Genomic DNA, 26,661 nt, shown 5'->3' with positions numbered 1-26,661 from the left:
TGCCTTAAATGGGACACTGACACTCCATTTCAGGCTCTGCCACCGGTTTTTAGCCTGCACACCACATAGATTTTTGGCAAGTCACCTAAAATAAGTCGCAATTTGATACTTTTGTGTTGCAGTGCAAAGAGAGCGAGCTGTTTTTTCCCTTATACCTGTAGGGGAATAACACCACTTCCATCCACACTGGGAGACACATACTGCAAGGACCTCAAATATACCACAATGAACAGAGTATGAAAGGGGTGGGTACCTAATCTAAGAGACAGGAACACCCATGATGAAACCCCTATTTGCTTAGTAATTCAAAGCCACTTCATTCCATTGAAAGTAAACATATAATTTCAAGGATTCATTGCAAGAGCTATTGCAAAACAATAAATAGCCCCTCTGCAAGTACTCAGTCCTCCTCAGATGTCCAGGTCTGCTCCTTCAAGTTACATCTGCCATTATAGACCAGCTAGGTTTTCTTCACCTCTCCAGCCCCTTGCAGTTCCATCATCTGGTCTCCTTTGACATTGACCTTTTTGCTTTTTCTGACTATGAAGCACCAGCAGAATCCAGCAAGGGCCAGGAGAAGGATCAGAACCACCGGTAAGTATAGGATGAAGTTCAGCAGTGGTGGGGATGAGCAAATCCTGGAAAAAGCAGTTGACTCTGGAGGGAAAAAGAAAGAAAGGAAAAAGTGAGGCCCCAAGCTAGTCTGAGTTTCTCTTTCCCACTGTTTCTATAGGTTATCTTCTTATCACTTTTCCCTCAATCTTCAACACTGACCAATTTTTAAGAATTCATACTGGCTACCTGACGAGAAGGGGGAGAGAAACCAGGTAATTTCTTGTTTTGGGAGGTCAGATAGGGCCCTGACTCATTCAGCTGAAGCATCCCAACATAAACAGCACGGCTCTTCAGCTAACCCATTCCAGGCTGGGCTCAGTAAGGAGATGCCATGTACCCTTCACCCCCTGGGTCTCTGCCCAGCACCAGTGACAGTGGGGGGAGGCAGAGGTCTGCCAGGGGCTGCACCACAGAACAAGGAGGGACAAGAAGAAAGCAAAGGAAACCAGATCAAGGAGGTCCCTGTCTCCCCCAGACACCTGCCCCTCCTTGCTTCTGCTGCTCTGCTATCCTATTTCAGCCACACTGAGCTGCAGGCAGCTGAGCCCCATCCCCAGCAGCTCCTGCAGAACAGCTCCCTGGTTGAGGCGGAGGCTGCCTGTGTTGCTGGCGGACCCTCTGGGTACTGCAAAAGACGGGGTTTGGTCAGCCCCATGCTAACTGAAAAGCTCTCATTTGCAGCCTCTCCATTTTTGTCCCGGCCTCCTTATAGCCACTGACTAATCCTGGCCATCAAAATCCCCTCACTTGGCACACAGCTTCAACACCACAGACTGATCTCGGATGCACCTGGCCTACCATGAAGGGCCATGCCAATTCCTTTGGGTCTGTTTTGTCCATCTCAAAGTGTTGTTCCTCAACTCTCCTCCTCACCCAGGATGCTCTCACGCAGATGCTTTACACTTGCTCTGCAGAACCATACTGAGCATGCGGGTCTGCTGATTTGAAGCTGCCCATGGGGGACCCACACAGCGTGGTGGGCTAGGTGTGACCCTAGGGATGAACCAACCTGGGGGCTACTCCTGGCTGTGAAACTGGCTTTTACCTCTTTACCTCTGAAGCTCTGCACCCCATCCGTATAGATGGAAGCAGCATTTACTCTCCTGTAGGAAAACAGGGCAAAGTCTCCACTACATGAATGACTGTGTAGTACTAGGGAGGTATCCTAAAGGGCAGCATCAGCATCAGGAACTGGAGACGAAGTTACTCCTGGTTACGGGTATACTTGCACATGGCCGTCTCCTTACCCCTCAGAAAACTCTGAAACATTGAAATCTGTGAGCCAGAGGGGCATTTTGAGATACCTGCATCACTGGAGAAACACACACACAGAGAAAGAAAAAACACCCAGATAATCTCCTGGATTTTGTGAAAACCATGAAAACTACTTGGCCAAAACACTTATACAAAAATTGGAGGAGAATTTTCCAGCAGTTACTGAGCAATTTTAGCAATGGGTACTCCACCAGTACTGGGTAACAAGAGACAGAGGGAGCTGATGAAGGAGAAATCTGAGTGCTAGAGGGAGCCGGGATGGACAACAGCAGGGGGATGAAGCACTGTCAGTCCTTCCCTGTGCAGTTAAATCCAGATTAGCTCTGCTGTAGGTGCAGAGTCATGTGAGTAGGCTCCGTGCGTGCCTGTGCCAGTAGCAGGCACAAGGGAGGGCTCTGCAGGGTCCCCCTGAGTTCTTCCATGTCGATCAGCGCTGGTAATTGCTGCAGAAGCTCTAACTACGTGTGGGCACCCAGGCTGGCTTCAGGCACTGCAACTCCAGGGCCGAAGGTACAAGAGCCGCAGGACCCTCTCAGCTGGGTGCAACATGGCCGATTTCACAGTTCGTATTTTTTCCTCCACGTGGGTCATCCGAGCCTCCTATTTCCCCAAAGAGGCAACAAGAGAGTACTTTTTTCCTGCCTGTAAGCTCCCTAAAAACACTGTGTGTGCCTGATTGCAACCTTTGCTTTTATTTATTTGAAATTCTGTATGCAGAATCCAGCTCTATTTTTGCATCTGCCATGCAACTCACCCCAAGAGGAGAGAGGCTGTTTTTAGAGACCTCACTGGAGACGGACTTGCCAGAAAAATCACACCAAGAATTTTCTCCCCCAAACAGTTAGTGTTCTGGCCCAAATGGCATGACTGAGAGCAGGGTTTTGTGCCCACGGTCCCGCAGAGAGCCCACAAGCCAGCAAAGCGCTGCTGACACAAGCACACTCAATGGTACCCTCTGGACCACGTGCTTCACAGTCGGAGCTCTTAGTGTCTCATCTGACCAGCACCTCCAACGTTTAAAATGCCAAGCACCTGGGTTTCAGCCCTGGCAGATCAAGGGGACTGTGAATGGGATCTCATTGCCCCCCCCGCCAGGTTCCTAACACGTGTCCCTCAAAGGGCTCCCTTCCCTCCGCTGGCTCCCAACACAACTCTGGCAATCTCCCCAGCACTGACCCCCCCTCTGCAATCCCTTAGCAAGTCCTCCTGCTCCCACTGCATCCTTGCCATGGCATTGCCAGCAGAGAGCTGCCGTTATTCCCCCCACGCACCCCGGCACGGCCAAGGGGGCACCAGTGTGGGGCGAGCAGCCCCTCGCGTCCAGCAGCATTACCTGGTGGAATGGTGGCGAGCTGAGTGTACCCTGAGCGCGCCGAGGCTTCCAGAGCCCAGTCCTTCCCCTCGCTCTGCTGCTGCCACTCCTCCACCTGGCAGTAATACACCCCAGCATCGCCCTTCTCCACGCCGCGCAGCGTCAGGCTGAAGTTGCCAGCAGTGGGGCAGCAGAGGTGCAGCCTCCCCTCCAGGTTCTCCCAGAGGTACTCGATGGCACCACTGTAGTGGAGGGTGAGCAGGGGCCTGGCGCTGCTGCTCTCCTTGCCCCGAAACCAGGTGGCCGAGAGGCGGGCAGCGGGTGCGGGGGTACCCTGCAGCAGGCAGTGCAGTGTCACCTCCTCGCCCTCCCTCACAGAGATGCTGCGGTTGGTTTTCTCCAGGTGCAGTTCGCGCTCTAGGGCAGGAGGCAAGCAGAAAGAGATGTTGCGGTGTTGCGCCGTCATAGATGTGCTCCTGTTTGCGCCCGCAGGCTGATAGGAATCTTATGGAGCAAACCATGGGGGATTGGGATGGGCTCTTGGAAGAGCCTCTGGCAGGACACCCACGGGCCCCCTTGCTCCTGTGACACATTCTCCCCAGGGTATTTCCCCCCCATCATCTCTGCCCTTTGTTCACGACCTTCTGCTGTAATACTTCCCCCCCGCTCCCCCGCTCCAAATAAGTGATAAGGCATCCTTCGGACCAAAAGCTACTTAGGAAGCTGGAATTGCTTCAGGATGCTCAGGAGTACCAGGAAAGGACTACTTCTCTGTTCACAGCACTGTACAACCAACCAAGTACACCATGTGCTGGAGGAAAAATAAAATGCCACGATTCACTTTGTTATGAATTATTAGACATCATCTGCCAGTGGCAAAGATACCAGCTTGGTTGGTTTGGGAGGATGTGGTAAATCCTCCTAATTCCCTATTTCACTTTGAGAGGTACTGACACCTCCCACATCCCTAAGTCAGATCCAACGTCGGAGCCGCTGGTTCTCCTAAGCCCTGCCAGCTTAGGAGAAGCCTGGCAGGTGCCCCATCGTAAATAGGTCCAACCTCCTCCAGCAGCACCATGCGAGAGAGAACCATCGCTCACCTGGGAGCTTGAACTCCAGCGTGGTCCTTCCCGATGCTCCCTCTCCAAGTTTGTACCAGCTGTCTGCCAGCCAGACCCATTCCTCTACCACACAGTAGTACCTGCCCTGGTCCCTGGGGTTCACAGAGAGTATCCGCAGCCAGAAAACGTTGCTGGACACCCTCTGGCTCAGGAACCGGGACTTTTGTACAGGAGAGCTGAACTCAGTTCCATATTCCAGGATGCTGCTGTAGTCGGCCCTTACGATTGTCAGGGGGGTTGCATCTGCCGGAGAAGGAGGTAGGAGGTACCAGGTAACGGCGAACTGAGAATTATTCCGGGCAAACATGATCCTGCACTCAATGGCTGTGTGAGCACCGCCGCCAATCTCCAGAGCGCTCTCTTTTGTAGATACCTGAAGCTTGCTTTCTAAAATGGAGAAACAAAATAATCACGCCGGCTGCAGCTGCCAATACAGGGATGCTGGCAAGGAGAGGAATAGGGCTGAGGTGAGAGACCCGCCGAAAGAGGAGGGAGGGAGAGGGTGCTCAGAGGACAAAGGCCCCTTAGGGGATGCTGTAGCAGGAGCACTAAGAGGGGTGGGGGAAGGAGGGAAAGAGCAAACCCACACACCCTTATTTGAACTGTGGCGGGGAATCACTGGGTGCTACTGGGCAGGGGAGTAGCAGAGGAGGCACCTGGGGGACCACGGGGCAGGAATGGGGGGATGGAGGCAGCCACCGTGTCGGAGCTCGGAGGCAAAGCCTCTGTCTGAAATAAAAATATCCATCTACCACTGCTCCTATCGGCAGGCTCACACGTAAGTGACAAAACCAGGCCACGGCTTTTGAGACTGTGAATGAGTGTCTTATCTCAGGCAGACTACAGAGCCTGTGTGGGTTTTGCTAACAGTTGCCATCTCAGGTGTTTGCTGTGGTTACTAACTAGAAACCACATAATCACAGTGGATGTTCAGCACTGTGTTGTACCCGGCAATCGTCCAGTGTAGCTCCAAGCAGCTCAGGAGAGCTCTGGTGCTGCCAGCAGCTCTGCCCGTGGCAGGGTACACGGTCGCTCCCGGCCGACACGCCTGTGCTGCTCCTTGCTGCTGCACATCACCTGTTGCTGGCACCTTTCCTCCTCCTCCAGCAGCAGAAAGGCTGCAAACCGGTCTCTTTGAAGGGCCTCCGACTGCCTGCATTTCCCCTCCGCCCTCCCCTCCACACTGAGACACCACCTCTGTCAGATGGGGCCAGCAGTCAGGTGAAGGAGTACGCACAGATATCTGCCCGTGGGTAGACAGAAGTTACTCAGCACAAGACACCATCAGGGTTTTAAGGGACTGTAGGCAGAGTTTCCATTCCCAGGATTTTCCTTGTGTACAAGCTGAGCAGTGGGACACCGTGTGCCACGGAGGCTCGGGGCAACCGAGCTCCCTTAAGCTCAGCCCCGGGTGCTGGTTCGGGATCGGGCTGCAGAGGACACACCGAGATGGCCCTGCGGAGCATCTCAGCCTCGTGTCCCCAGCCACAGGCTCAGCAGGGTGCTGTCCTCCACAGCACCTCCCCAAGGGATGTGATGGCAGTGGGTTAGGGCACCAGGAGGGAGCTGCAGCTTCTCCTGCAAGGGCCGATGGGAAAGAGGGACACCACAGGAGAAAGCCCACACATTTCCCCTTCCTTCAAGCATTTCTTCTCAGAACTCAAGCAATCCACTTCAGAGACCGTCACTGTCTCTCTTGAGGCCAGTCAATGCAAAATATCCCAACTGATGGCCCTTAACATCCCTGCGCATTGCCTCTGCCTCCATCTCAAGTTTGCCAACAAAATCTCCCAGCTCACATCCACTTATGCTGCTTTTTCTCTTTGCATCCTATTGCACTTCGTCCTCTTCTCTCCACACTGCAGACAGACACAATTTCACCAAAAGGTAGACAGTTTCCTCCATACTAGGACTTGCATGTCCTTAAGTCCCAATATCTGCTTACTGCCTCACCTCAGTGGTGAGGATTTCGGCAGCGACAGTCACTGGGAGCTGGCTGCTCCCAAGGGATCAACAAAGTGCCGTCCTGCGTTTCAGAGTGCACACGCCCTGCTCTGATGGAATGGGTAAGGGTAAGATGCAGAAGAGATGGGAAGGCAATCACCCTAATTAGGAAGCTGTGCAAATTCATCAGATCCACACATGCAGAGACCAAGTAAACTTGGGCATACTTAGGAACCAGATGTAAGTTGATGTCTTCTAACTTCAGCCGTTAGCTCTAAGGAAGCACAGATCTTCAGAGAGGGAGAGTCTCCCTCCTTGGAGATAGTCAAAAGCTGGTCCTGGGCAACCTGCTCTAGGTGGCCCTGCTTGAGCAGGGGGTTGGACCAAATGACCTCCAGAGGTCCCTGCCAACCTCAGCCATCCTGTGTTTCTGTGACAGCTGAACTGATCACACTGGAAAAAAATAAGACGCTTGGTTCTTAACTTCAGCTGCACAGCACTGCAGGAATATCACTCAGCCAGCCTGCTGAAGTCCAGGAGGGACCCAGAAGTGAACTCTGCCAAAGGGAAAACTAAAAATACTCCCAGGTATTTTAACTGGAGACTTTGCCCCCACTTCAAATGCCACAGGAGAGGAGCAGGCCGGACCGGGGCAGCTGGTGGACATCAGGGACAGCCTTCCCACGGCAGACACAGGGATGTGCCTTCCCCAGCCCCAGCTGTCAGCGAGAGCGTGCTGGCAGCGCAGCCCTACCGCTCATCGCAAGCAGCTCTGCCACCTCTCCCAGCAAAAAGGAGCTCCAGAAAAGTCAGCTCTGGGACCATGCTGGACCAAAACGTGTGCCTCCCTCCAAGTGAGCTCCTCCCGGCAGCGCTGCTGCGGTCAGGCACAAAAACCCAGGACCTTTCCCCAAAGCCAGAGAGGCTGCCAGCACAGGAGACAGCAAACTGCCTGGGAGGCCCTCTCACTTGAGTATGGCCCGGTCTGACACCCGCTGGGGCACAAAATACTCCGGAGTAGCAAAAGCTACTAGAGCTCAGAGAGGAACCACTGCTGTGAGCACTCAATTTTGATGAGAAAAACTGCTGTTACGCTCTCAGGGAAGATCACCTCGAGAGGAAGCGGAGCACTTGCTGCAAAGCCCCTTTCTTTCAGCTCCAAGCCTCCTCTCGTTCTTCTCGCTCCCACTAAAGATCAATTACCTAAAAGGGCAGAGCAGCTGCCTGCCTTTTCCTTTGGCACAGAAAGACATAGTGCTGCTTTCCCTTTCGATTTCAATGTAATTAACCAAGCTGAGCCTCTTGCTGCCCGTCTCGCTGCGAAGCCTGCTCGCTGACACCACGCTTTCTGCCCGGCCCGGGAGCAGCAGGACACGCAGAAGGGCACGGCTGCTGCAGCGACCCATGCAGGCCAGCCGGCCGGAGGAGCCGGGGAAAGCCACCGTGGGTGGCTGTGCTGAGAAGCTGGCGGGAGCATCCCTGCGAGGGCTGGGCAGCATCTGCCTGCCCAGGGCACTGATTACGGGACCCCACCAAGGGTCGGACGCTGAACTACCTGAGAAGTCGGAGATGGAAAGGAGCTGTCCTCCTTCCCCTCCTGTTATGACCTTTCACGCATGTCCCTCCTGTCTGAAGCTACAGGCCAGATCTACAGTGGCATTTAAACTCCTGAAGTGCTGACTGACGAGTGGTAAATAAAGTGCTGAAGCAAAAGTCAAGAACTGGAGTATCTCTGCAGGCTCCAACTATGAGATTTTATAAGCGAAGAAACAGGCTGGTGATTTTCATAATTTGCAGCTTCACCTTATGCCATTGCTGCTAGAGCCGGCTTCCTTCCCAGACTTACTCTCTACCTTCCCAAATATCCTTCGCTGGCTCGTGCTGCCTTCCTCAGAGACACAGTACTGGAGCGAGCAGCCACCTCCCACTGCACGTTGCCCCGTCCCAGTTCCTACCCCCTTTACAACACCGCAGTATCCAGCAATGGCTGCAATACATTTGGAGCCAAATGTCGTAATATCTTGCTGCTCTGCTGCTACCTTCTCCTCTGTGTAGACGACGTACAATTACACCTGCTCATCTTAATGCCATTTACACTACGACTGCACACTCACAGCTGCTGTCTGCTGTCACCCCTAGCCCCCCGTAGACCCCCTGCCTGGGGCTGGCTGTAGCTCAGGTGTCACACGGAGCGCTCCAGCACCCAGCTCTGCAGGGGCGAGGTAAGAGCAGCAGCAGAGCAGGAGGAAAAGCACCATGGAAACCAGCCCGAACAGGGAGGGGAACGTATCAGCTTACGCTACAGCAAATCCAGCAGTTAAAAAACACAGGAAATGCATAATTTCAGTTCACTGGGTTGTGATCCCAAGAATCCAAGGATAAGAGGAAGGAGCACTTAATGCATGAAAAAAGAGCAAGAACTCTCCTTTGCTGGCAGAACAGACACTAGGAAAAAAAACAAACACATTCTCATGCCTGCCTCCACAGGCTCAGAGGTTTTGGCCAGGACAATCCCTTCAATTCCCCCAGCAGTCCCAGCTGCAAGCAGGGCGAGCCAACACCGTGCTGCTGCGGGGGCTGGCGGGGAGCAGGCACACGGCAGGCCGGCCGGGGGCCGCGGTGCATTTGCAACATCTCTCTTCCATAAGAGGACGAGGGTCCCTGTGCGATGCTGGCAGGCACGGTGGCGGTGCGGACCCCGCCTGCAGAGGTGGCCGTAAAAGGGAACCCTGGGCAGGGCCCCCAGCCCCGCAAGCCCAGCCGTGGCCGGGAGGAGATACCTCTGCCCAGAGCCACCAGCACCTTGCGGCTCAGTGCTGGCTCCCAGCCTGGCAGGGAGCTCTGGGGCTTTCTCAGTGCACCTCGAATGCACCAAGGGAAGCTCAGGGGGACACAGACATCTCCCAGCACCAGCTTTGGGGGCCAGTCTCTCTCCACTGCCCTCCAGCCCCCCAGAATTCCACACCATGGGAGGCACCTCGCACACCCAGCATTCAAATGGGCTCCCTGGGGGAACTACTTCTTCCCAGAAACAAGGCTTAAAATCCTAGTGGCAAGGCTGATCCCTATATGCTTGGCATAGTCTGCAAACAAATAGACATTGCCACTCCTCAACACCAAATTTGCCTCCAAGAGTGTTGTCAGGAGCTGTGGGTATTGAGGAAGAAGCAGGACAGGCAGCACTGTTTCGTACAGCCCCAGGAGGTGATCCGGCTGGGGACACCCCAGCCATCAGTGGTCCTGGTTGCCCCGGCATGTTTGATGGATTTAAAGTTGCAGAAGGAGAGATCCCTGCTGAAGAAGTGCCCATGGCACTGCTTACCTGGCAGCACCACCTTTATCCCCACAGCATTGGACCTGGTGGTGGCCGCCGACTGCCCCAGCGTCAGGGTGTTCCTCCTCCAGACCTCCACCTCACACTGGTACGTCCCCTCGTCAGCAGCCGCGGCATTGGGGACGCGCAGCCTGAAGGAGGTGGCAGCTTTCGTCAGCTGGGCTTTCCTCTGGAAGTGTGGCAGCGCTTCCCCCCAAGCCATGGTGCCACTGGGAAGGACCCGGACCAGCTTGTGGTAGTCGCCTGTGGGTGGGCTGGGCTGGAAGAGCCACCCCACAGACACCGGCACCTCCTCGAGGATGTAGTTGGCGCTCACTTGGCAGACAAGTTCAAAACTCTGCCCGTATCTGACGGTGGCAATTCGGCTTCTCAGCGTGGCGTGCAGACCAGGATCTGCTTGGGAGGAGAGAACCCTTGGTGCCGGGACAGAAGTCCTGCCCCGTGCCACCTCACCGCCACCCTTCCCACGCGGCACCGTCCCCGCTGCCCCAGCCACCGCAGCCCCACGGCAGCCAGCGGTCCTGCTGCTCCTCTGCCGGTGCCGCTCTCCCCCGAGCTTCGCCGTGCTCTTCCGCGCAGTCCCTGGCCTCTCCCACCCCCAGCCCCCCGATCAGCTCTGAATCCTCTCTTCCAGGCTCCCCAGTCCTGCCCTGTGGCAGGGAGCCAGGGATCCTCTGCTGATGCTGCTGCCCTGCTTGCTGCTTCTTTCCACCATCCACAAAAGCCTAACATCTCCTGTGGCCTGACTGGTGCTCTCAGGCACCTGGCCCAGCAATAAGAAAGGAAAAACACCCTAAATCACAGACAAAAGCTGCCTCTCCATAAAGGCAGCCATTCCAGCAATCGAAACAAGAAACGGCATGGGCATTGCACGCCGGGGAGGTTAGCAGCTCTGTGCTCAGACAGGAGGGCAGGAGAAGCGATCAGATGCCAGCACCAGGGGTGTATCTCTGACGAAGGCCACGATACACCTCAGCAAGTGCCTTTCTTGAGCTTAATTACTGTAAGTAATTATGCTGCTAGAACGGATATTTTGTATTTCAAGATAAGGAGACAGAAAGACCTGCTGAGCAAGCCACTGCCTTTCAGGTCTCTGGGTACTTTAGCTGTTGTGTCCCCCTCGTCTCTCCTAAAACACCTCATGGAGGACTCAATCACCCTGCTAGAAATGGGGAAACTGAGGAACTCCAGGGCCAAGTGATCAGCCCCAGGTCACCCTGCAGCAGCAGCGGAGCTCAGGGCACAGCAGACCTCTGTCCTACACACGTGTCTACCCGTTTCCCCAGCCTTGCCTCCAGCATGTCCAGCTTGAAAGCCCAGAAGTAGGGGTGGCCCAACTCACCCATGGAGCTGACTGTCACTGCTGTCTCCCCCTCCTCTGTCCAGCTCTGGCCTCGGGACCACTCCGTCGCTTTGCATCCGTACCGCCCGCCATCGCCCTCATCCAACGTGTTGGGGATCACCAGGGTGAAAGCACCGGAGCTCGCTTTTTCCAGCCGGAGGCTCCCCCGAGTCCCGCTGTCCTGGTAGGCACTGCCCAGGCTCAGGGTGCCGTCCCGCTCCATGGTGGCCACTGGCACCCGGGGACCCAGGTGCTGCGGTGGCAGGTGCCACCACTGCACAGACACGGGGCTGGTCGCTCCTTGGACCTCACAAAGGAGGATCAAGGCATCTCCCGCCATGACCTGCGGTGTGCTGGTGGACACGAACAGGCGCATGCGGCTCTCTGCAAACAAGAGTTACTGCGTGTGAAGGGACGTTGTTGTGCTCCTCAGAGAAAGCCAGAGATACTGTGGCATTAAATGGAGACACTAGATAAATCTTGATATTAGAAAAGGAAAGGAATTTTCTGAAATTTTCAACCAGCCTTTTCTTATAACTTTGGAGAGGGCTTTGTGTTTGGGTTTTTTTGTTTGTTTGTTTTTTTCTTCTTTAATGTCTTTCCTGGGACATGGATACATAAAGAAATACTTAAGAAATAGAGTCCCAACAGGCAGCTCCTGCTACATCAGAATAGCCATCGTCTAGCTATGACAAGGAAACCAGGGGTCTCCTACGCATCTTTCTTAGAGTGGTTTCTCACAAGTCATCCCTCCAAAACAGAGAGAGCACTCTGACGGAAATGGCAATGATCCCCCCTGTCCAGAAGTACCTGTTCTGCTGGGTCGCCCTGTGATCCTCAGGAGTAGCAACAGGCATTGCCCACAGTTTTCTGTACCAAAGACACAGGAGGACCCAACCTCCCCAGAACTCTACCTATTTGCCCCAAAACTTATTCCAAAGAGACTGAGCTAAAGGTTTACACTTTGTTGATAGCTGCTGCATCTGTCATGCTAATGTTTGCCAGAGCACGTGCATTTCCCATTATTATCTACCAAAATCTATGGCACATTTGCGCTCTTACTGCAAATAGCAGGTGTGTTGCCCCTGCCAAGATGAGGCCAGACTTGCATACCCCAGTCAGGGATCACTGCAGGTTTTACCCAGAAGAGCAGCCATTAGGATTTACTAACCTACTGGCTTCACGTCAATTTGGATGCCCGATGACAGATTGGTTTGGATGCTGTGAAAGTCTCCAGGAGTCTTCACCTCCGAAACAGAGCAGTGGTAGGTACCGTTATCCTTCAGCCCCACCTCGTAGATGGTGAGGACATAAACCACGTTGCTTTGCTTGAATGCTCGGAGCTGCCCCAGCTTGGCTCTCTCCTCATATTCTTCCTTCCAAATCAATACTCCATGGGGGTCAACCCTGGCCACTTCCACACCATTGAGGAGCCAAAGCACTTGGAAGTGCCTGCTGCTGCTCTTCTGGGCTCCCACCATGCAATTTAGCTGCAAGGTATCACCTTCAGAAAGGGAGGTTTCAGCAGCAGCAATGTCCACGGAGAGGTCTCTGCCTGTGGGCAATCAAAAGCAAAGAGGGTGCTGGGTGGCCCTGCCCGCGCTTCCCTCCCACCTGGCAGCACCAACAGCCACGCAGAGGGAAACGGGAGGGAATTATCTATTGAAACATTTTCTTTCATCAGAAAAGTGATCAGAATGGAGAATTTTGCCCATGGGGAGACAGTTGCCAGCTCCAGGCACTAACCAGCAGTTGCAGACAGAGAAAGCACCAGAACCTTGAGGAGCTGAGCTCCCCACTTTGGGGCAGCTAACCTGCCCCAGAGCAGAGCATCCATTGGGACGACCTCAGGCCACAGCCACCCCCCCACTCAGCTCAGGCATCTGAACCAAGGGCTGCCCTAACCCAGAGGCATCGGTTTGGGGGGGGGGGGGGGAGGCGGGGGGCTGCTCCATCTCAATCCCTGGAGCTGTTCTGCTTCATGTAACAAATATCTCTGAAACCAGAGGGGCACAAAGGGGCTTTATCACTCAGTGGTGTTTTTAACTTTGCTGGCTGTGGTGGGAGAAGGTGCATGGAGGTCTGGCATTCAAGTTGCTTGTCTGAATATGATGCTGGTCCGACATGCTGCAGCCCTCACTGGCTGCTGCAGGATGTGGGCAAGAGACACCCTCAAAGTTGGAGAGGTTTTGGGTTAGTTCCTACAGAAAGCAGAAATGTCAAGACTTGTCACAGCATGAGGAGGTCAGAGGGAAGCAAGAGGAGGTGGAAGTCATCTCCTAGCCCCTGTCCTGCCCCCCATACTGACCAGCAGCAGGTGCCCAGCAAAGAGAGGGAGCACAGAGTCATCTTCTCCTTGGCAGACCCTCTTGGGCAGTCAGCCGCACCTGAGACAAGGACCCTGTCTCTGGGTCCTGTGATACGATTCACCTTCCTTGCGGGCATTCAAAGCCTCTGCCACTAACATCCCCTGGTTCCCAGCTTCAGCCCAGCTGGAGAGCGGCTGCAGGCAGAGATCCGCAGGGTGCCCTGAAACCCTGCACCGTGACCCTGCACAGTGGTGGCACAACCAAAAAACAGGAGGCAGGGCTGAGCCCTGACTCCCTGGGCAGGCAGCCCAACTCATGCTGCTCCATCTCCTTGGGTCACTGTAGTGCACCCCGTGTCTAACAACAAGGGCAAGGCTACATGCTGTAGTTTGGAGGTAAAACAGAGCAGCTCCCAGACTGCCACTGGAAGGGCTCAAATTATTTATTGAAAGCAGAGTACCCTGTGAATTTAAACAATGGTTCATAAACAGTTTGCAAACAGGAATCCCAGCCACTGCAGATATGTTTGGTATTCCCAAATATTTGCTGGAGAGTTTATAGAAACCGCTGGAGCAGTTGGCCACGGTCAGAGTGGTTGCCAGCTCTCGGTGCGATGGGGTGCTCAGCCCCACAGCCCGAGCTCTCCCATGGGGCACTGGAGGGAGCCTTCAGCCCCGCAGATGTGACGGAGGGCTCATACGCTTGCCACTGTTTCCCTCTGGCAACACCAGCGGCTCTGATACAACCACCATGTTGTCCTCTTACCACTATTGCCTCCCTTCTACCCTTAATGGCTACCGCACTGCAAATATTAAACTCTGACAAGGTTTCTCTCTTTGTAAGCAATCGTGTGGCACCGGTACCTGAAGCCACACACTACCGGTTATGATGAACCCTCTCGAACAAGCGGATGCAGGAAAGCGCACCGACTGCCACTGTTCACCAGGCAGCAGCAGACATAGAAAGCCATTGCTGCAAACAGTGCGTAATAAAGGGAACGAAGCTTTGCCAGTCAGCCAGGTTTCTGGAACCAGGCTCTGACAGTGGGAGACTGCACTTCCCTCCCCTCCCCCAGTACCTTGCTCCCCTGGGCTGCACACAGGGTGCTTGGTCCTTACCCATCTGTTTCTTTGGTTTCCTGCTCTGACTCACCACTCTCTCACGAGACAGTGGTTCCCCTCACCGCCCCGGCTCTCCAGCCTCCTCCCTGCGCCCCGAGGCATGAGGACATGGTACACCACCTCCCCAGGCATCTTTTCTGTGAGAGACTTGCTCCCATTTTATTGCATACTACTGCCTATGTTAAAGGGCATCAGCTAGACACAGCCTTGCCTTGGCTCCTTTGAGGTGAAACTTACTGGTGGGAAAGAGGGATTTTCCCTTCCTCTGGGCACACCTACCCACACACAGCTGGAGGAAGAGCAGGGTGAGGGACCGCAGCCAGCAAAGGGCTTGCGGCAGGAGGGACAGCGAGCAGGTTGGTCAGAGGAGTAGCAGCAAACACACAGCACTGTAATCATCCCAGGGCAGTGGGGAGAGAGGGATTTTCCCACCAGCCCCGGGCAAGGCGATGCAGAGCTTGCAGACATCAGGGGCCATGGGAAGCTGCTGGGCAGAGGGAACAGAAGGTGCCTGGCAGGGACAGAGTGGAGCAGGGGAAGATGGGCAGCACTGGCAAGGGGCTGGTTTTCACAGTTTCCTATTTTAATCCATCTCATATATGGTAGCAGGTCTAAGTCTCCTCTTTCTAAATACCTAATGCTACGTTTTCCTAGAGCATAAGCCAGGAGCTTGGTGCACCCACTTCAAAGCATAGTCTGGCCCACAGTCCCATTACCACCATATATGAACTACGAAGAGGAGACACAGGGATGGTCTAACAAGCAGCAACACCAGTTGCTCTGGGGGCCAGCAGACTTGTGACAGCATGGACATACAAGCCATGTCCAGCAGACACCAGAGCTGTGCAGCACACAGCGCATCCCCATGTCCCTTGGTGCCCCTGGCCGAGGCACCACGATGGGCAGCTGTCTCTTATGTACTTCAGTTTTTGAGGCCGCGAGACCCTCAAGGCAGTCTAACAACGTGGTTTTCCGCACACTAGAGCTTAACACTGCCAAAGAGCCAGGCTGCTGCAGGCACACACTGCTCTCTCTGCTAACACCTTGCATGGACCTGTGAGGTTGCACGATCGCTGCCAGCATCGAAGACTCAGCTGCGTGAGCCTCCAAAGGAAGAAGCACCAACAGCTCCCAGACCAGTGGCTGCCATGGCCCTGAGCCCCGTCTGCCCCCTCGGTGCCCGGCAGAGGCAGCCAGACCCACCGGTGGGTCCCTGGGCTGCAGCAAAGGCAGGCAAAGTCTACTGAAGGCTGCTGTTATAGGGCCTTCAGTGCGCAAAGGAGTTGGAGCCAACGTGTGAGTTTGCAAGGGCCTTACCCTGGCTCATGACTGCCAGCGATGTCCTCCTTGTTTGCTTGCGGGAGATGTCCTTCCACGTCTCATCGGGATCCTCAATCCACTCGGCTGCCTCACAGTACAGCTGCCCCTGGTCAGACGGCTCTGCTCCCCTGATGGAGAGCTTGTACGTGGTGTTCCCAACCTTGTTCAGCTGCACATCCCCTGCCAGAAACCTCTGCGTGTAAGAGGGCCCTGGCCTCAAGACAAAGTCCTTGGAGAGGGTGAGGATCTCCTCGGCGTGGCTCTCTCCTGCTCCCTGAAGACGGTACCAGCCGACAGAGAGATGCGTGTGCTGGGTGGTGGACTTGGACACCTCGCAGGTGAGCTCCACTGCATCCCCTTCAGGGCAGGTGAGGACCTGGGGCGCCATGGAAGCTGAGAGGGTGTCTGCGATCACTGAGCACGGGGGAGAAACACAGAGAGCAGCTGGTCACGGGAAAAATAATCTCCTGGCCTCAATGGGCACCCTGCCGGCCACTACAAAACCACAGCCAGGCCCTAAGGGATCTGACAGAGTAGGAGAAATATCTTTTGTAGCTGATTGACAAGGCTTCCATCAGCCTATGCCAAGGGGTGAAGTGGTTAAAACCTCAGCAGGGAAGAAAGCACAGTGAATCTCTCTGCAGTACCCTCTTCAGTCAAACTACAGGCAGTATTAATTAGGCACCCCCAAGGAGATTAACATCCAGCCCCTCGTGATCCCAAGCGCAGACTGGTACAACACCAGGATAAAGGAGGAAACAGGGGTGAATACCAAGGGGAAGTACCATACCACCATGTAAGACTTGGCGGGCTCACAGTAGGGCCTTCCCTTTGCATCTCCACCCTGTTGCCTTCTCTCTTCTCCCAGTGCTCTGCAGGAGCTGCTACCTCTCTCCATCTGTGGGTATCCAGCTTGGGTCAAGTCCCACACCCTGACCTGAGAGGACACCAACAGCTAATGCACAGAACCTGGAAACTCCTGAACTCCTAAGCGCTTAGCTGTGAAATGCTGTGGCTGCGTCAGGAGCTGAAGTTAAAGTTGGGCCATCAAATGGCAGAGGCTTCCTCTCCTTTCCCTTGCCCTGGCTGGGAGACAATGGCCAGAGCAACCTGCAAGGGGACATCTGGGCATCCCAACCTTGGCCACCCATGGGTAGGATAGCAATCCCACAGCGGGGAGAGAAGGAAAATTTGTGCCCACCAGTCCCCTTAATCGCCCCTTTCCCCAGCTGCCCCTCTATCAGAGACCCAGAGATGAGTACTTCTCCCCAGTGCAAAGGTGGGGACAGTGGAAGCCTGCCTGCACCCCTGCCCATCAAGGAGCAAGGCTCTCTTTCAGGACCCACCTGAGAGGTTCGTCTTGGCGCTGTAACTCCCAAAGTACCTCTCGTCGGTGTTGGGCGTGTGGCACTCGTACTCCCCAGCGTCCCGGTCCTGCAGCTCGGTGATGTGCAGCAGGACGGCGTCCCCCTGCACCCGCTCCACGTAGATCCCCCGGCTGCGCACGCGCTGGGTGTAGACGGCGTAGGGGAAGGAGGGGTCCATGGTGCTGACGATCTGCACCTCCCGCTCAGGGGCCGAGGGCAGGTAGAGGGACCACTGGAAATTCTGCTCTGCCGGGCCCTGGTAGCCACTCACCTTGCACCACAGCGTGACGTGGGACCCCCTCACACGGTAGAGGGGCCCCTTCTGAACAGTCACCACCCGCTGGCCAGCGCTCAAACCTGCCGGCAAACAGTTGGCACGTGTGATGCTTACAGGGGTATGCGCTACCCAAGGGCTGCACACCCAAAACACCAGTGGGTCTGGATGTGCACAGGACCACAATGTAATACTGAAAAGAATTGCTGTGTGGTCTCATTCTTTGAAGCATGAGGTCCAAGGGACTTCACACCCCTTGCAATTATAAGAACAAGTCCTGTAACAACAGACCTCTGAACTTTCTTGTCTCCTAGCACACCGCAGGTCACACAACAGAGACCAAAGCATCATGGCCAGAGGGCTGTCAAGCCTGTTCATGGCTGGAGAGCATCTCAGCCAGCTGTTCAGAGGGAGCAGCAACCAGGCTGAGATCACTGGAAAAAGCTTGCAGTGTATTAAAACTAAGAGGACCAAGCACTCAAGTCCTGCACAAGCTGTGGGGGAAAGGGAGCAGGTGCCAGAACTGACCACTGCCAGAGAAGAAGATGCAACACAGAAGCCAAGGGACATGGGACAGCAGAGGGAACGGGCAGGCTGGGTGATGCAGAGATGCTCCATGGACAGAAACCAGGGAGGGTGTGGCAGAGGGGGCCAGCAAAAGCTCCTCCAAAGGCAGGGGCACCAAGAGGCATCAAGGGCTCCCTCCATTTCTGCCTGCAGAGGGTTTGGGGAAGGTGATGGCCACCCATGCACCCTCCCCTGCTGCAGAGCTCCCAGTGGTGACTCACTCTATTCTGGTGCCTAGCATGCACACCAAGCAACATGCCCACAGGACGCGGCCACTGAGACAAAAACCAACCATGGAGACCAGGCCAGGGAAGAGAGCTGGTGGCAGCACAGCGTAAGAAACCCTCAGAACCTCCCTCCCAAGGGAAGGGGGAGTGAGGTAACCCCCTCCGCACCCCCAGCAGCCACGCAACAGGGGCACGCGTGTCCCCTCACCAAAACCCTGCCAGGGTCTGGGCTATCGCTTTGAAGTGAAACCACAGTGCCAAAAGGAGAACATGCTGCTGCACCCCTTCCCACAGTCACCGAGCCAGAGCAGCGCTGGCCACGGCAGGGCCGTCCTCACCCCACAGCCCCAGCAAGGCGCCTCGCTGAGCCACCCACCCGCAAAGGTCCCGTCCACCCACTTTAGAAAGGCAAAGTGGCCAGGGAGACAGCCCGCACCTCTGACCCATGCGGGTGTTGCTCCCAGCCCCAAGTGCTTTACTTCCCCCTCACCTGCCCCAGAAAAGCCCCCACCACCAGGCAGGACACTCACCCAGGAAGAGGAGGAGGAGGAAGGCAGCTGCCAGGCACCGCACCAGCCCCATGGGAAACGGCTCTGCTTGGGTCCTCTCCCAGAGGGGCAACAGAAGGCTCTCATAGGTGATGGCGACAGCCACTCTGCTATTTTGAAAGCGGCTGGGAGGAAGCTGCCCAGCGGAGGTGGTTTCCTCTGCTTAGAAACAGTGGGGAGAGGTTGGGAAGTGGGGTGCAAAGTAACACGCCTCTGGGAGGTGACAGCTGGCACCCCGGCCCCACACTGCCTGGGCAAGGGTGATGCCCAAGGCCCCTTCTGCCGCTGTGTGCGTGCCAGGTGCCCGGCGCTACCGGCTGTGCCTTTGCTGTCTGACAGCAGCTCACAGGCTAACCCTCTGCCTCACAACTCCCACTCTGCTGCATGGAGTAGCTTGCTCCCTGCTAACAGAGGGGGCAAGGGGCTGGACCCCAGGGAGGGATGGGGGCAGACTTCTAGGGCTGAAGCTCCCCCTAGCTATTAATTTTCCATAGCTGCAGACAGCAGCTTGATGCCTCAGGTACAGGTTGGGTTGGCACAGTGCTCCCTGAGGACGGCTGACCAAGCTCTGCCTCGGGGTGCAGTGGGGCACCCCAAGTGGGGTGTCTCTCCCACAGCATCCTCACCAGCCCACAGCATGCCCACCAGCTACATGGGCAGGAGACCCTCTGTCATAACAGCCAGCCCAGCCCAGCCGGCTTACTGGCTCTCGAAGGATCACCAGGCAGCCAGAAGTCAGCCGGGAACGCTCTCCTGTAAGCACATCCCATGGGCAAGCACCTGGATGTGGAGGGTCCCAGACCAGCACTGCTCACAGGGGCGGTGGGACCACGGGGAGCTGCACTGGGAGGGCTGAGGCCAGGGGGCTGCTGGCCACAGCCCCAGAGGCAAGCGCTGCGGTTGCATGGGCTGCCGCATGGCATCGCACCTCAGCACCACACGGCATGCTGCTGCTCCTGCCGGCAGGTGCCAGGGACGTGGTGGGAGGCTGACAGGGGCACATCCCGGGCAGGGAAAACCCAGCTTCTCAGGCATGCAGCCGAACACTAGCAAGGGGCTCAAACTAGAGACATTCTCTGAAAGGATTTGTTTGGTTTGGCCTTTTTTTTGGGGGGGGTGGGGAGTGTTTTGGGGTTTTTGCAGAATAGATGGCAGCACAAAGCATTTACCCCTGAGCCATGCTGTTTCCACCGTGCTGCCGGGGCATCGACTGAATGACTAAATTAGCTCAGGGATTCACAAGCAAAAACCAACCATAAAACAAGTCCTTTTCCTTGATCCCACGGGACTCCTAGAGAGAACAAGATTCATGTAACAAACAAAAACAAACACAAGGTCCCTCCTCTCCCCGTTTAATAAACTGATTCATATGACAGCCTGCAGGACCAGGAGATGGAGGCAGAGACTCCCTGCTGCAAGGCTCATGCCTCCATTAGCCAGCTCCTCATCAGCCTGCGCACGCAGCTCCCATAGCACCACGCAGCTCTCCAGAAAGCCAAATCCAGGCCGGAAGGACGGGCTGTCGCAGCAGGCAGAGAGGTTCCTGCAGGATCTCACCTGTCCCCTGCCACCCACCCTTGTTGCAATGAAATGAAGCAAAGGAACAGCACCTGTTTTGGGGGAAGAGGGTGAGACCCATGCGCTGGCTCCTCAGGGGAGGTGAGCAGTTACAGCAGAGGCTGGCAAGCGGTGGAGTGCCCCAGCATGCCTGTTGGTGAGGAGGACCCATGTCCCATGGCAGTAGGACACGGCCACGCACATAGCCATAACTATGTGGTAGGCTCCTGTTCCCTGCTGCAGGATGAAACCCTCACACCTCAGAGGCAAAAGATGAAGAGGTTTGCTTTCCAAGAGCAACCCGCTGCCAGCAGTGCCCCAGGGATGATCCTGCTGACAGTAAGCCAACCCGCTTACCGCTTTGGTAGCATCTCTGCTACAGCGACAGAGTAAATAGAAAGGAAACTTGGAGTTCAACCTCAGTGAGCTTCCGACAGTCAGTGTGCAGATAAACGCACACACGGGGACAGTTTAACTCCAAGCTTGCAACTCTAATGATGCATGAGTCGCTGTTTACATTTGCAATAGAGAAACCGGGGAGAATAGGATTGCCTGGCCGAGCCCTATTACTGGCAATGATGCTCCTCTGTGGACAAAACCAACAGCTCCCTCTTCCTTGGACTGCACGGTCTAAAACTTACTCTCTTCCTCCCTGGGAAATCAGTGCAACCAGACATACAGCAGAGCTATTAACCACACAAGGCAGGGTAAGGGAAGAGGATCAGAGAATCGTTTACAAAGACAGCATTGCCATTAGAAACCACATCAGTGAAGCCAGATCCACAAGAAGAAGATAGCCCCTTGCCCTGTATTCCTGGGGAAGAGACAGGACGAGAAGCAAGGGGGAAATACACCTCTTGGATAGCACAGAGGGTCCCTGCCCATACCCACAGTGAGCAGAGGACTCGCCTCCTCCAAACTAGGCAGTGCGTGTGCCTGTGCACCTCGCCTGGTGAGCTGAAGCGCTGCACCAGGGCCATGGGGATTAAGTGCTATTGACCCCCAGGCCTCAGCACAGCCTGCTACCACCAGCACCTGAGAAGCAGGGCAACCTCTCAACATGCCCCAGCAAGGTACCACCATCTCCCACTTCAGAGCACAAGACCAGAGGTCAGGCTGCCCACAGCACTGGCTTTGGCTTTCACGTGGGTGATGACCATCTTTAATTGCATGCCTCTGTACCCATTCTCCCTCCCTCTGCCCCCCTGGGTCCCTTCGCCTTTTTGGATGCTGCTCAGCCACTTTGGGCCAAAGCTTTCCAGAAAGACACCACCAAAAATACAGCATGGAAAGCATTACCAAGCCCAGTGCAGCCGGGGTACAGTCAGACTGTACGTAAAAGAGCATAGCAGCAATCTACAACATCCATGGGGACTTTGAAACCTCACGGACAGACAACTGCTGACCGGATGCTCCCCCTGCGCACTGCAAGGAGCCTGGGGAGGGATGGGGGTAAGGCAGGATCCCCGCACAAGCAAGGTAGAAATGTTATGGAGGAAGCTGTTGAGGATGAAGGAGGAGGCCCCATGGTCAGTGTTGGTTTTCAGAGGGAACAGACTGCCAAAATCCAAAAGCAATTAGGCAAGCATAGGGGAGAGCCTGCAGCCCAGATCCCCTGCCTGGCTATATGGGCCCCACGAGCCACCTCATCCCACTTGGGTGCCTGGAGTTAGGCAGCAAGGCTTCTGAGCAGCAGACGATGCCAGTCTCCTCTGCCCACAGCCGCCACTCTCTCTGCTGGCTTCCACCCATTGGAACCCATTGGAACCCATTCCACACAGCCTAATCTGCCTCCTGAAAAGTAGCAACAAACCTCAACTTCCAAAGAAATCCAGACCTCAAACCATGTCTTGGGCAAATCCAGCTTTGCAGAGGAAGGGTTTTCAGTCAAAGCTGAGGTTGCTTCCTCTAGGGGAGAGGGAAAAAAAAAACAAACCCCACCACAAAAAAAACCAACAGCTCTTAAAAGGGAGGATTCCCCCATGAGCTTTTGGCATCACTATGCAACATCCAAGGTGAAAGCAAGCTGCTCTGGGAAGAGTGTGAGCTTTGGGGCCTCTGCTCAGCCCCACGGCTCTGCCATCTCCTCCCCCCACCCGAGACAGCCCTCAGCAGTGACCTGCCCTCCGCATCTCTGCTCACGCAGACAAGCACCCTGGGGCTTGCCAAGCACGGAGGCACAGGTGGCGAGGGAGCTAGAGACTAATCTAAGGCAGCAAGGTTCCAGCAGAGAGGCCGAAGGGGGCAAAGACAACACAGCCCTCTCCTCCTTGCCTGACCTTCCCTGGAGCAACACGGATTGGAGCCCTGCTCCCCAAAGGCTTTTTGGGGGAAAAAGGCACACGGTGCCTGCTTGGCTATGAAGACCTCAGTGCCTGGCAAAGGGCAGCCGCAAAGAGCTCCCTGCATTTCAGGCTGCTCTTGCGATTAAACAGGGAGGGGGAACACAGCCCAGGGGTGCGGGCTATAAGGCAAGCTCTCCAAAAATGCCTCCTCTGCCTTTGCTTCACAGATCTCAGGAGGCATGTCCTCTGCCCAGAAATGCCATTGCCACATCCTCACAGTGACTGGGGAGGGGCAGGAGGAGAGGGAGGGAGGGATGGATGTTGCAGCATCGAAAACGAGGGGCTGGCACCAGGCAGAGCGGGGGGACGCAGGGAAGAGCACAGCATTAGCCAGGATAATCTGGCAGTCTTGGGGGATGCACCAGAAGCCTACAGATAATCAGGGGAGCTGGCGCAACAGACTTTGAAGTCTGCCGTCAGGTTTCCTCAGCCCAGCTCAGACATCAAAGGAAGCTGGTTACTTCCCCCAATTACGGAGCAGGAGCCGGCCGGCTGCCTGGCTTCCCCAAGGCCAGCCAGCTCAGCCGCGGTCCCCCGGGCACGCTCTCGTGGGCAGAAAACTCCTGATGGAGCACAAATGCCTGAATCCTCCAGCTGCTGCCAGAGCCAGGCTCGCTTTGCTGGGAGCTCGCCTCGCAGCTACGTGGGCTTTCACCTTGGGCTGTTGGAGCCGAGCAAGATCTCAGTGGATAAAGATCTCCCCACTGACATGCTGCTGAAGCAAACCAAACCACCCGCCAGTCCCAGGGAAACCAGACAGCCACGAAAACAGGGGGAAGCCTAGCAAAGGTGAAGAAAATAGCAACCTTTTCTCATGGCGGTGGGAAGGACTGCTTTGGTCACTCAAATCCTGCATGTCCTGGGGCCTTGTGGGACGTGGCTCCAATGCACGGCAAGGACAGGGTCTTCATAAGCAAAACCCACAGCAGCACAGAAAACTTTTGCAATTGTTTTGCACCGAAAAACCCAGTATCATTGGTACAGGAACGGAAACAAATCATTAACAAACCAAAAAAAAAAGGGCAATTGAAATCTAAGAGCAGAACAGGCTAGGAAGCAGAGAAACACCAGTCCTGTGCAACTGCAGCTTTCTAGGACTCTGACCACTCTCAGCAATGAGCAGCCAGGGCTGGCCTAAGAGCAGAATGCCTACAGCTCTTTTTTGGTGAACTGGTGTTTGCTCTCATTCACATCATCATTTCTACTGTAAAAAGTCAAACAAGAAAAAAATTGGCCAGGGCACTACAGAGACACCAAAGTCCTTCAGGAAGTGGAATGGGTTATTCCTGCTTCACTGCCACAGCAGCAGGCAAACACACTTCTTCTGAACCTGCTCTGCCAACGGGACATAAGCGTAGCCTGAACAACATGCCTCATATCTTATTCTAATAAAAAGTGCTCTTTAGACCACCCCCCCTTTTTTTTTTTTTTAAATCTTCTATCCACACAAAAGGGCTGAAAAGCCTCACTCCTCTATAGCCATAGCTCCATCAGCCTTTGTAGTTTGGGCCAACAGTGCATTTCTGACATAAATCTCCTGGACATCTCACCTTCACTGCAGGCAGCAGAAAGCTCAGGGGCACAACGTGCCACTGCGGACCAGGAGGGATGCTGCACCAAGGGAGCTAATTCATCTCCTCCCTGCCAGGTCCTCGCAGCACCCCAGGAATGAGACAGCATGTGTGGCACCTCAGCAAAGAGGCATTGCTCAGCAGCTGCCCTTTCCTGCGCTGCGTCAACTCACGCTCCTCTGGCTGCGGGGCTTGGCTCCAGGGTGGTGCAGCCTGCCCTCCGTAAATCCCATTGATCCCTTGCCCCAGCACACACGGGACCTGATCATGTCATCGTGCAGCCTGCAAGCGCAGCCCCCCTGCCCAGCTCGGCTCCTGCGCAGCACCAGGAGCTGCTACGTGCCACCCCTGGACCTCTCTGCGCTGGCATTCAAAGCAGCAATCAGAATCTTTTAAACAAGCAGCATCACGAAAGACCATTTGAAGCAGAACAGCACAGGGTTGCACCTGGTTGTTTCGGTTCCTGGTGGACACAGCAAGGGCAGAGGCTGGGCAAGAGAGGAGGGAGGTTAAGAGGGGAAAGAGGGAGAGCAATTGCAGGGGGCTGTTGTTCAGTAGGAACTTCTCTGGGGGAATACAGAACAGTATTACATGTTGGGAGAGAAGCTAGGTTTTAATATTAAGCTGCTTATTTAGGTCTCTAAGTTATGGAGATGCTGCACTTCAAAACTAATTAGATTGACAGAGCTTGGATTTGATTACAGGATTTCCAGAAGCAAGAGGGTTTTAAAAAAAAAAATTAAATAGCTGCCCTGGAAATGTTAGCAAGGGAATTGAACAGCCATTGCTGCAGCCAATTGTTAAATACATCCAAGCTGGAAAAAATGACAACTCCAGCTGCCAAAACCCACTGCAGCAGTGGCCACAGTAGGGAGCGGCTCTCCTAAGAGGCCTGAGTGGAAGATGCACAAAATAGGTGTTTCCCAGTCCCAGAGGTAAGCAGAGGGTCTCCAAGGCCCTTCAGGAAGCACGTGCCTCCCTCTGATGGCAGCGTGTGAATCTGAAAGCACATGGATTTTTCCCTGCCCTGAACCAGCTGCAGTGAGCACAGCATCTGGGAGCCATAGGCAGGCAACTGCAGGGCTGGGGCTGAAGAGGGAGAGGCTGTAGGTCCCACAGAGCAGCACAAGGGCTACCCAGGGAAACCCCACCACCTACGTAGACAGAAAGACCCATCCTTACCACCCAGGACACTAAGGCCCTGTCCGCACAGGCAGAGTGTGGCCACCCCAGCACTAAGAAAAACATGAGTGACACACAGATATGCTACTGAAGTGATAAAGCAAGGTAGCAATGGCAGAACTACAGTTACAGCTCACCTAGCATCAAAGCCTTCGCTCATCTACCCGAAACAACTCCCTCTATCCCACTCCTCTGAGATCGTGGGAAAAGCAGCAGTTTCACAAGGTCCAACAGCAGAGCCAGAGTGTCCCTTTTTAAAATCCCAGAACTGCTAACTTCAGTTCCTCTTGAAGCACCTAAAGCATCCTTCATCTGTGAATATGAAGCGTCCTTTCAAGTACACATATGCAGGTGTCCAAAGAAGTTCCGCTTGGGGCCTGAGGGGTTGCCAGAGTGGGACCTTGACTCAAAATGCAGCATTAACAAGCTGTTTAGTGGTCTGGATGTGTTTAGCTACCAGGCAGCTGTACCTGGCCATGCAGTAGATGTTCTGTTCCTATATGCCACCTTTTCACCCTCCTCAGCATCGTTGGATGGGTAGAGCACTCTGGACAACACTATGCAATGTTGCCCCCATTGCCACACAAGCATCCCAAGAGCAGATCAGCAGAACACGGTGTAGGCAATACTGATGCTGTTGCTGCTAGTATTCTCCATTTGCACTAAAGGAGGATGTCTTAGCCTTTCTGTGACTATAGCCAAGTTATATTTACACTAAGTCGAACAAATTTTCTTCAAACAAAAGACAGGAGCTGCAGTGAACTCCCAGGAAAGCCTGCGGGGTGCACAGCTTTGATTAAATGGAGACGTCAGGAAGAGTTGCAAATCTAGTACAAACTAGATTGCACTTCTTTGTGCTCGGATTGTCAGTCTCAGTGTGAAAGCAGCTCTTCCTTCAGTGTTGCCACTGAAGGGCTTGATAAAGGACGCACCTAGTACTGCAACACAGAAGCAGTTACCTTACTTTTGCCTGACACCTTCCACCTAAGAGAGCATGCAGCACCTCCCCTGCTACTCCCTGAGACGTGGGGAACATCTCTCACCACTGAAACGTGGGTCTCAGTCAAGTTGGGAAGAGGTGACACTCAGATGACACACTGCTGCCACCACTGACAGAAGGTAAGGGAGGGTTTAAACACAGCAATGCCATGCCCAAGGGTCCCGAGAGCCATCTTGTTAACATTGTACACAATCAGGTCAAGGAGGGGGAATTTAGTGAATAGTGACTTACAAAAGACCTTTCTGGATGAATCTAGGGGACTGTGGGAGACAGAAAGGATGAGAGAAAGAAAAAGATAATGGCACCAGGGAAGGACAACTCAGCACACAC

General features: G+C 54.8%; 1 protein-coding gene across 1 annotated transcript; it reads right to left on the bottom strand.

Moving 5' to 3' along the window:
• Positions 1–420: 420 nt before the first annotated feature.
• CD101 (CD101 molecule) lies at positions 421–18,737 on the bottom strand. Its single transcript, XM_072851611.1, has 9 exons — positions 18,659–18,737; positions 17,040–17,417; positions 15,691–16,107; positions 12,115–12,498; positions 10,944–11,327; positions 9,590–9,994; positions 4,303–4,710; positions 3,224–3,619; positions 421–657 (listed from the first exon to the last, which is right to left on the bottom strand). The coding sequence occupies exons 1-9, from the start codon at positions 18,708–18,710 to the stop codon at positions 461–463; spliced, it is 3,021 nt and encodes a 1,006-aa protein (XP_072707712.1). The 5' UTR covers positions 18,711–18,737; the 3' UTR covers positions 421–460.
• Between the last annotated feature and the right edge of the window lie 7,924 nt (positions 18,738–26,661).

This window comes from Ciconia boyciana, chromosome 1 (genome assembly GCF_034638445.1).
Source record: "Ciconia boyciana chromosome 1, ASM3463844v1, whole genome shotgun sequence".
In the NCBI taxonomy this organism is placed as follows: Eukaryota; Metazoa; Chordata; class Aves; order Ciconiiformes; family Ciconiidae; genus Ciconia; species Ciconia boyciana.
This window is presented reverse-complemented; position numbering and strand designations above follow the sequence as displayed.

Excerpts from the sequence above, each read along its gene's own strand:
- CD101 (XM_072851611.1), bottom strand. The coding sequence starts at position 18,710 with ATGGGGCTGGTGCGGTGCCTGGCAGCTGCCTTCCTCCTCCTCCTCTTC. Across the intron at positions 11,328-12,114 it reads AATTGACGTGAAGCCAGTAG|AGAGCCGCATGCGCCTGTTC; the intron begins GTTAGTAAATCC and ends TCTTGTTTGCAG. Across the intron at positions 4,711-9,589 it reads GATAAAGGTGGTGCTGCCAG|AAAGCAAGCTTCAGGTATCT; the intron begins GTAAGCAGTGCC and ends TCTCCATTTTAG.